The sequence below is a fragment of the Mchenga conophoros genome, linkage group LG20 (genome assembly GCF_057382185.1).
Source record: "Mchenga conophoros isolate Kocher_MC1m ecotype Shallow Benthic linkage group LG20, M_conophoros_male_GT1.1, whole genome shotgun sequence".
Lineage (NCBI taxonomy): Eukaryota > Metazoa > Chordata > Actinopteri > Cichliformes > Cichlidae > Mchenga > Mchenga conophoros.
Genome location: NC_140545.1, coordinates 30,257,720 through 30,268,295, shown reverse-complemented (window position 1 = coordinate 30,268,295; position 10,576 = coordinate 30,257,720). Strand labels below are relative to the sequence as shown.

At 42.4% G+C, this 10,576-nt stretch overlaps 1 protein-coding gene across 1 annotated transcript; it reads right to left on the bottom strand.

Moving 5' to 3' along the window:
- Positions 1-329: 329 nt before the first annotated feature.
- On the bottom strand, positions 330-1,768 carry LOC146551103 (P2Y purinoceptor 1-like). Its single transcript, XM_085259514.1, has one exon. It carries the CDS (start codon positions 1,709-1,711, stop codon positions 758-760), a length of 954 nt encoding a protein of 317 aa, XP_085115640.1. The 5' UTR covers positions 1,712-1,768; the 3' UTR covers positions 330-757.
- Between the last annotated feature and the right edge of the window lie 8,808 nt (positions 1,769-10,576).

The window sequence follows — 10,576 nt, the reverse complement described above, 5'->3', positions numbered from 1 at the left end:
CGCTGTCTGTGGTAAATGAACATCTGTGTAACATTTACTGGCATGGTGAGAGCGGAAAAACGGTGTTAGAATGATTTTATATGAGATATCCTGTGGCATTTACAGAGGATATCATAATTGTCTGCAGTGCAGTTAACTGTTTCACAAAAACTCTTGTGTATTCTTGCAATCTTGAATTGTATTCTTGAATTGATTTACCATCTTTAAAAATATTTGCAAAGCTGATTTTCCTCAAATATTTGGAACATTTATCTTCAGTTGCTGAAAATGTGTTGGGCTTTAAGGGAAGTACATTAAAACATAAATGAGATCTGGACAAAACAGTTTATTTTACTTTTAAACGACAGACTTTAAAAAAACATCCACTATGCACTTACTATCAAAAATAAGGGAAATCTGAATAAAAAGCCTTTAATTATAGTTAGACAGCAGAACAACAATGAGGAGGCTTGAATTCAAATGCTTAAAGTATAGACATACAGTATATACAACATAATCAAAACTGACCTTTACTTTCAGCGTGTGTACATACATGTGACATGCTGTTAACATTAACCTTCTATCAGCAGTGAAGCATGCAGCATCATATCCTGTTTGTTCTTCAAACATTCAAGCATCACAAATGCAATAACTCGTCTTTCAAGTGTTTTTTAAGTATTATTTTTGCTTTTTAGTAAAAAGCAACATTTTTGTGTTTCTTACAAAAGTCTCAGATGAGTCTCAGATGAGGCGTACTCCTCATGTTCATCGGCACATTTCAAGTATCCGTGAGGTTAGAGGTGTACAGACTAGTGACAGCTTGGCGAGCTTGTTGGAGTAGCTGTCTGAGCTGAGAACAAACATCTTCACTTACATGCAGGTAAACTAGAGGATTGAGCGCACTGTTCAGACACACAAGGCCACGGCTTATCTGATGACAAATATAGACTCCATTAGACCATTTATGACATGTCCCCTTGATTACGCTTAGTCTTGACAAGAGGTTGAGATTTTTTAATATATGATAGGGGATGTAACAAACAGAGAACAGAAGAATCAAGATGAATAACAACTTTAAGCTTCTTTGTTTCAGTACTTCATCAATGTTATCATTGTGGCAGAGAACAGCAATCATATGTCCATAGCAGCTGAGGGTGATGAACAGGGGGATGCAAAATCCAGTGAGTGTCCGTCCCAAACTGTATTTCAGGTAATCTTTAACATACTCGTTAGAGGTGGTATCAAAACACTTCTTAGTATTGTTTATGGGTGATTTGGGGACGAACATGTCTGGAAGACTTTGAACACTCACCAACAGCCAGACCATGACTGAGATAGCCACAAAATGAGTCACAGTTATTCTCCCCATCATCCTCATTGGATGGACAATAGCCAAGTACCTGTACACACTGATACAGGTGAGGAATCCAATGCTGCCGTATAAATTCAGGTTGAAGAAGAATCTTGTTGTCTTGCAAAAGGCTTCTCCAAAGATCCACTGATCACCCTTGAAGTAGTACACCATCAGAAAAGGGAGTGTGAGCAAATACAAAATGTCTGCAAGTCCAAGGTTGAAAACGAAAACAGAGACATTCCCCAGTTTCTCCCATTTCTGCAGCACTGACCTCAATCCCAGTCCGTTAGCCACCATGCCAGTGATGAATACTAAAATGTAGACAGGTGGCAGGAATTTTTCTGTAAAGTCAAAGCTGATGCAAGAAGACTTGTTCATTGCGTCCTTGATAGCAGTCGGTACAATTCCTCCTCCTCGATGAGTGAGCGCCTTCACTGCACAGATCAAAGCACACACACATTTATACACTTCCTGAGTTGCATCTGTGGGCTATGAGATAACTGACTCACCTCTTTCACTGAAAACAGGAAAATATAACCATGCAGAAGTGGCAGTTTTCACACGTTTATACACTCTTTTGTTTGCTCTCATCCTGACAAAGCCATATGAGAAGTGAAAAGTGAAATAAGTTCAGCTCTAGTTTTTAGCCTATGCTTCCACAGTCTGAATCTCTGGGTTTTCAACATTTATCTTATGCCTGTTCTACAGCGTGGTTCTGTCCTGCCTGTTTAGCAACAATGAGACTGCTATGCAACAGAAAATGACCACACAATTAGCTTGTAAAAGCAGTTTCAAAACTTAAATTAACAAACCAGAAAATCATTTGCGTGGATGTTACTCTAACACATTGTTGGGTCTGTCTAGCACAGGCCCACCGCTGGAACGAGACAATTTAAAAACACAGCAAAAGCATTGAACACCAAGTAGGCAAAGTTCTTCTTGTTACTCATGCATGAGGGAGACCTGCCTGGAGCCAAGTGTCGTTCCACCACTTGACCTCCGTCAGACTCTCAGCCAGGTTCCCCATAGCACTCCTTTTATTGTGGTTACATGAATATGCATAGGGTCATTAACATATAACATCTTACATAGGTATACATGTGAACAAAGAATACTCAATACTCACACATACTGTGTGTGTGTGTGTGTGTGTGTGTGTGTGTGTGTGTGTGTGTGTGTGTGTGTGTGTGTGCGTGCGTGTGTGTGTGTGGTCAGAGTGTGACCCCATAAAGACTTCCCTAAACCTGCTGGTCTGGAAGTCCAGCAGTTCATCTAAACAAAAGGCACTTAGCCTAAAACAGATATAGCTACGTTTATCCTACCATAAAACAATAAGAGAAGGTACGACCTCTCCCATGCTCCCAGAGTGCTCTCTAATGCACACAAAGTTTACAGACTATCAAGGATCAAACCTCTACCAATCTACAACTAATTATAAAACTCTAAGCATATATAAGTAGATATTTCTAAGCATAAATGACAATCAACAATACAAAACCTAACACACATACTGCCCATATTAATACTGTTGCAGCCTTACCCCAATGGTAGCAGGTTCCCCCAGCAGCACACTGCTCCCCCATCTCCTTTGGGACCTGTGCAGTAGCACCGTGGGCAGACACACATAGGCCACAAAAATCTCATACTAAAGCAAATGTTTTTCATTAGTACCCACTCGGATCGACCAATGGGACTAATGGGTTTTCCATTAGGTCATAGTACCTGGTACCAGGTACCAGAGAATCTGGTACCAGGGAAACTGTTTAAATTGCTTGGAATCTGGGTTACAAGTAATCTAAACAGATCCTAAGATGTAAGTCGTCAGACTGCATGCTACCAATTGACTGGTCACTAGAGTCATTCGATGAGTCATAAGAGCGACTGATTGTCGAAAATCAAAACTGACATTTTTGAAACTCGACAACACAAGAAATAGCTACTTGAAATAACACCGTGTTCCCCCAGGTGTGACGAAAAGCTACAGACTGAGCATCAGGTATATATTCACTTCAATGTCCGCCTTTTTTCTGTTAACACGTGTTGTCGTGGTTTTCGGTAGGGAAAGAGACGACACCTTGTAGAGCAAACAACTTCGACCTTTATTTGTCACTTCCGGTACCCAACACACTTTCAACATAAAACTGGATATACTTAAACAGATAACACCACATCCTCCTTTCTCAGAAAACAACAACTTATTGAAATATTTACTGCGTAAGGGAAACTGTACTTTCGTTACTTCTTAGAACCTATTGCAGAAACATAGCTACTCTATTTTTAACTCGAGAAGCTTTGCTTTATTTAATCTCACAAGTTCAATCTTTGTGGTTTTATGACAACTCTGCCAGCTCTAGTTCTGACAAGACCTGGGACTTCTGTCTTGGGAGTCAGAGTTGTAGACGTCGATAGGTTGGGAGCTGGCAGGGTATTTTCTCTGGGACTGACGGGGGTAGATGGGGTCTGTAACTTTGGTGTGGACTCTGGCAATGGCTGGAGGTGACGTCTATTTCTCCTGATGGCTCCTGAAGGAGTCTCAACCATATAAGAGCGGGGTTTGGAGTGAGAGGAAATGACAGTCCCTTCACGCCTAGTGTCTGTAATCCACACTGGTTGCCCCGGTGCGAGTGGAGGAAGTTCAGTCGCCCGATGTCTCCTGTTGTACGCATCACTGTCCCTCGCCCTTCTCTCTCTCGCTTTTGCCAACACTGTATTCTTATTGGGCAGGCTGGGATTGAGTAGGGAAGGAAGCTGGGGAACTGGCGTGCGCAGTCTCCGTCCCATCAGTAGTTGCGCCGGGCTATATCCGTTAGCCAATGGTGTTGCTCTGTAAGCTAGGAGTGCAAGATATGGGTCTTTTGCCTTCTTTAGCAGGTTTTTCACAGTTTGGACATGACGCTCAGCCTCGCCATTGCTCTGTGCAAATCTAGGACTGCTTGTTACATGTCTGAACCCATAGGTTGCTGCAAAGTCTTTGAACTGTTGTCCTGAAAACTGAGGTCCGTTGTCAGTGTAGAAAAGCTCTGGAATTCCATGTCTGGAAAAGACAGATTTTAGGTGTACTATAACATCTTCCGATCTGGTGGGGGTAAGTTTGGCTATTTCCACGAATTTCGAGTAGTAGTCCACCAAAAGCACATAGTTGCTGTCATTGAGTGTAAAAAGGTCTGCACCAACTTTTTGCCATGGCCTCTCCGGGAGTTGGCTTGGCATTAAAGGTTGTACTGGGTTAGTACGCTCTTTGATGCAAATGGTGCAGTTTTTCACAAGTTCATTTATTTGCCCACTCAGACCAGGCCACCACACTGCCTCTCTGGCTCTCTCTCTGCATCTAGACATTCCCTGGTGCCCCTCATGTAGGGCACTTAGGACAGAGTGGCGCATAGCAGTGGGGATTACTAGTCTGGTGCCTTTCAGTAGCAGATTGTCATGTACAGTTAAGGTCTCTCTGTGTGGCCAATATGCTTTAATTGGGCCTATGAGATGGCTGTATTCTGGCCAGCTGCTCTGACAAAAAGTCATGACCTCTGAACATATGCTGTCGGTTTTTAACTGTTCTTTTACCTGTGTGATGTATGTCGAGGTAGCAGGCATGCATTTGACAATTTCATCCACATAAATATTTGTGTCTTCCAGAAATTCGGCTGTAGCTTTTGAATCAGGGTCTTGGTTAACGGGTGCACGTGACAGTGCATCTGCTGTGAGGAGTGCTTTACCAGGAGCGTGTGAGATGGTGTAGCTGTACCTCATAAGCCTTAGGCGGAATCGTTAGATCCTGGGTGGAAGCTCGGTTAGGGCTTGCTGGCCTAACAGGCTGATGAGTGGCTTGTGGTCAGTCTCTAAGGAGAAGTGTCTCCCGATGAGGAAATCTTTGAATCTTTCACACTCCCATGTTAATCCAAGCGCCTCCTTCTCCACCTGTGCATATCTCTGTTCGGGGGTAGGTTAGCGTTAGCATTGTAGCCGCCGTTAGCTCGCTGGTTCTCTCCAGATCCATCTCCTGCTGTGCTTATCAGCAGCGCTGGTCTCATTTCCACCCAGTTCTCTGGTCTACCTGCAGACTCAGGATTTCAGACTCACCATTCACCTCGCCCTGCCTCTCATGTCAATCGTGGCTATCTGTCCCCTCTGGACCCCCTGGAGCCTTGATCCATCTCACCCACATATTTCTCCTTGTGTTCCATGTGCCTGAACCTTTCTCAATCCCCTGGTTTCCCATGGCACCTGTTCATAGTTTCTGTTAATATCCAAGCTAGTTTAAGGTGATCACTCCTCTATATATATAAACCATGTAAATATCCATCCATCCATCCATCCATCCATTTTCATCCGCTTTGTCCGGGGCCGGGTCGCGGGGGCAGCAGCCTAAGCAAAGAGGCCCAGACCTCCCTCTCCACAGCCACCTCCTCCAGCTTATCCGGGGGAATACCAAGGCGTTCCCAGGCAAGCCAAGAGATATAATCTCTCCAGCGTGTCCTGGGTCTGCCCCGGGGCCTCCTCCCGGTGGGACATGCCTGGAACACCTCACCCAGGAGGCGCCCAGGGGGCATCCTTGTCAGATGCCCGAACCACCTCAGCTGGCTCCTTTCGATGTGGAGCAGCATTTACCATGTAAATAGTTTGTGCAATTCAGTCTACTTCCCTCATGTTTCCAGTTTGTGGCAGTAAGAGTCTAAATGCGAATTGCATTCTAAAACCCACTTCAGTGAATAATATGAATCTACAAAGAGTCAAAGAGACTATAAAATGTGAACTATAGACCCCTGAGTCATTATCATTAAACCTCTGGTTGCTTCATTTTTTCTATTTTAAATCAGATACTTTAAAGGTTTTAGTAAAGTTGCATTATCATGGTGAGGCAAAGTGCTTTATGTCCCTGTGTGTCATGAGCAGCTATAAAATGCCTTTTCTTAAAGGACAAATTGGGTTTGAATTTGAGTTACAGCAGGCTGTCGCCACTGCAACACAGCCCACAGACAGCAAATAACAGGAATCGGACTCACCGTCCACCCTTGTCTACAGCAACCACCTAGCATGACCTAAAAAACATTGTCTTTCCTCATAACTATCAAAAATATGAAATGATTAGCAAACAGTGAATCTGTTACAGCTGCAGAGAGCTATGGTGGTATCTTTGGAAGCTGTTTCCATAGCTAAGAGCCAGGCTGCTCTTTGTTAACTTTAGCTCTGCTTTCAATACAGCACTCCCAGACAGGCTAATAGTTAAACTGCTGGATATCCTACTTCCTTCTACCACCTGCTGCCTGGATCAGAGACTGTCAGACTGTGTCCAGAGAGTTGGAGTGGGGCCTCATCTTTCCTCAGCCCTCAGCCTTAGCTCCCCACAAGGTTGTGTACAGTTGAGTCCCCAACTGTACACTCTGTACACACATGACTGTGTTAGTTCCAACCCAGACAACGCAGTCATTAAGTTTGCAGATGATACCACCGTGGTGGGGCTTATCTCTGGGGGAGACGGGACGGCGTACAGAACTGAAGTTCAGAGGCTGTCACATTGCTGTGTATACAACAACCTGGACCTCAATGCCACCAAGACAAAAGAACTGGTAGTTGACTTTAGAAGGAGGAAGTCTGGGCTGCAGCCTGTCAGCATCAACGGGGAGTGTGTGGAAAGGGTCTCCAGTTTCAAGTTTCTGGGTGCGCACATAGACACAGACCTCTAATGGAGCTCAAACACCTCTGCGGTTTTGAAGAAGGCCCAACAGAATTTCCACTTTCTGAGAATCCTCAGAAAAATGGACCTGAAGAAGGAGCTGCTGATTATCTTCTACTGCTGCTCCCTTGAAAGTGTACTGACATACTGCATCTGTGTATGGTTCTCCACCTGCACCACGGCACACAAAAAGGCACTTCAGAAGGTCATTAATATGGCCCATAAAATCATTGGGCATCCTCTTCCGTCCCTGAAGGACCTGTACAGCACTCTCTGTCTCAAGAGGGCACGCAGTATCCTACGGGACTGCACACACCCAGGACACCAGGTGTTTAAGCTGCTGCCGTCTGGCAGGAGATTCAGGCTGCTGAGGTCCTGGACAAACAGACTCAAGGATAGCTTTACAACAGGGCAATAGCCCTAATCAATGCAAACAGCGGACCTGATTGGCCACCTCCCTGGACTTGTTTGGGGGGGTAACAACAATGACAATAATAATACTTATATTTACAAAAAGAAGAAGGTGCAATAAAAATTAATGTGCAATAATAACACTGTGCAATATAGATACATTTATTCTTCATTTTATTACTAAGTTAAGTTACTGTGTCGTGTCGTGTTGTATGTAGTGCCGACGTGGGACAGTTTTCCAATTTGATTGTATTATTGTACTATGTGTGACTGTGCAATGACAATAAAGAGTTATCTGATCTTATCTTAAATATATATATGATATGACGTAACCACGGAGACAGGGTCAGTCATGTTAGCTAGCAGTGACTGTTTACAACAGTGAATGGGATGATTGTGTGCACAGCCTTCACACACCGCACAAGGTAAAGACATTACTCGTTCAATTTTGTTTTTCCTTTCTTTCTGTTATTTACTTTCTGTTGGCCGTCACCTCAGGTTCACCATTACAGCCTACAAATGTACACCGTCTAAATATTAACACATTTGAAAGATAAAGTTGTTTACAAACATTCATGTCTCAAAAATAAGCACAGCTGTTCATGTTTGTCAGTGTAGTTTTATTTGTAAGAAAATTATTAACTTCATATTGTGTACCCAATCAAAGAACATTTGATAAGTCTGTTATATTCCTGTGCCCTATGTGAACTGGAATACATATATATCCTGACAATTATAGTTGAGCAAAATTCAGTTAAATCTTGAAACAGTAGATACAGGTAGAAATGGGATCAGAATAATCTTTGCATAGTCAAAAGTGGATACCTCCTGTTTGCATTCCATCATATTAAAAAAGAAACTACAGCACACTCCATGTGATTTTGCATCCACTTCCAAATTGTAGTCAAGCAGCCCAGTCTCAGAAATAGGTAACAGAAATGTCTCTAATGTAGACCTGTACAGTTTAGTGTAAGCATTAAAAGATCATAAAGGAAACTAACATTTATGTCAAACGAATTTAAATAAAAAATGAACAGGCACTTCATAGATGTTAAAAGAAAGGAACTGAAAACAACACTTTTAAAACAGTATTGTGGGGTGTAGGTGGTCATCAAAATAGAAAACAGAACTGAAAAATTTCCAAAAACAAACATTAGCATGCACTAACAGTTATCTTTGGAGGAAGGTGTGGGTCTCCCATGACAAGATAAAAACAATTTTCTGGGATACATAAATTTCATAATGTATGTGTCATGGTACTGGGTCGTGTGACCCAGTGTTTGAGTTTTATGTATTTTTTGTAGTCATTTTCAATCTAGTTAAATTCTAGGTTGCTGTTCAGACCTTATTTCTTAGTTATTTCTGTCATCTCCGCCTGTACTCAGTCTCCCTGGTTCCTGCGTCTACGTTTCATGTCTATGTGGTTACGTTAAGTTCATGTCATGTTTTATCTCCATGTCTATGTCTCCGTGTTTCCTGTTTTATTTTCTAAGAGTCTGGTGTTCTTTGTTCATTGTAGTTAGTGTTACTCTCCCCTGTATTGTCATTGTGTTTCATTCGAGTCAGCTGTGTCCTCATGTGTCTCCACTTCCCCCGATCACCTCATGTGTGTATTTAAGTCCTCAGTCTTCCTTTGTTCGTTGTTGCGTCGTCTGTGTCCCTCCCCTCTAGTCAAGTTAAGTGTTTTTCAGGATTCTGTGCAGTTCATGTTTGCCATTTGGTTTATGTTGTTTTTCATACAGCCGCACGATGAGGCTCCGTGCAGGTCATGTTCATGTCTGTTTCGTCACGCCATTTGGTTCACAGTTTCCATGCATCTGCACAGCAAACCTGTAAAGCATCTCATTGATATGTGAGGAATGGGATATGATAACAGATGTCTGGTCTCACATCAATAAACTATAAATACCAGGAGATAGTTATATTTTATTATATTTGTATTATAGTTTATAGCTGATAGATATTGAATTTACTAAATAGCTGGATGAGCATGAAAAATATGTCCAGAATTTAGAGTTGGATGTCGAGAAAATAGCTTCTAACCAGTTCCTCCGTTACTGGATGGCTTCTCAGTAAAGGAGTCCAGTAAACTTTACGGTTCTGCTTTTATTCACCAGGAACTATAAGGGAAGCCTTTCAGTGCCTCCAGCCTCCTCTGAAAGACTTCTGTTCCACAGTTTTCCAGTTTGATCATTTTGATGTTCTCATCCTGTGGATAACAACATACATGGATGGAGGTTTATTGTTAACTTTTGTAAGGTGTATTTATTTAACATATCCAGCTCCAACCCCACTGTGATCCTGAACTGGATAAGCACTTAAGAAAATGTGTGAATAAATGGACATACATCAGCTTACTATATTTATCCAAACAGACTGGACCAATAATGCTTCACTGAATTAGAGATTTTAATAATCTCGTCAATGTAAAAATGTCTCATGCTGATATACCTGCAAACCTGACAAAACTGTTTTTCAGACTACATGTACAGTGGGGCAAAAAAAAGTATTTAGTCAGCCACCGATTGTGCAAGTTCCCCCACTTAAAATGATGACAGAGGTCAGTAATTTGCACCAGAGGTACACTTCAACTGTGAGAGACAGAATGTGAAAAAAAAAAATCCATGAATCCACATGGTAGGATTTGTAAAGAATTTATTCGTAAATCAAGGTGGAAAATAAGTATTTGGTCAATAACAAAAATACAACTCAATACTTTGTAACATAACCTTTGTTGGCAATAACAGAGGTCAAATGTTTACTATAGGTCTTTACCAGGTTTGCACACACAGTAGCTGGTATTTTGGCCCATTCCTCCATGCAGATCTTCTCGAGAGCAGTGATGTTTTGGGGCTGTCGCCGAGCAACACGGACTTTCAACTCCCGCCACAGATTTTCTATGGGGTTGAGGTCTGGAGACTGGCTAGGCCACTCCAGGACTTTCAAATGCTTCTTACGGAGCCACTCCTTTGTTGCCCGGGCGGTGTGTTTTGGATCATTGTCATGTTGGAAGACACAGCCTCGTTTCATCTTCAAAGTTCTCACTGATGGAAGGAGGTTTTGGCTCAAAATCTCACGATACATGGCCCCATTCATTCTGTCCTTAACACGGATCAGTCGTCCTGTCCCCTTGGCAGAAAAACAGCCCCATAGCATGATGT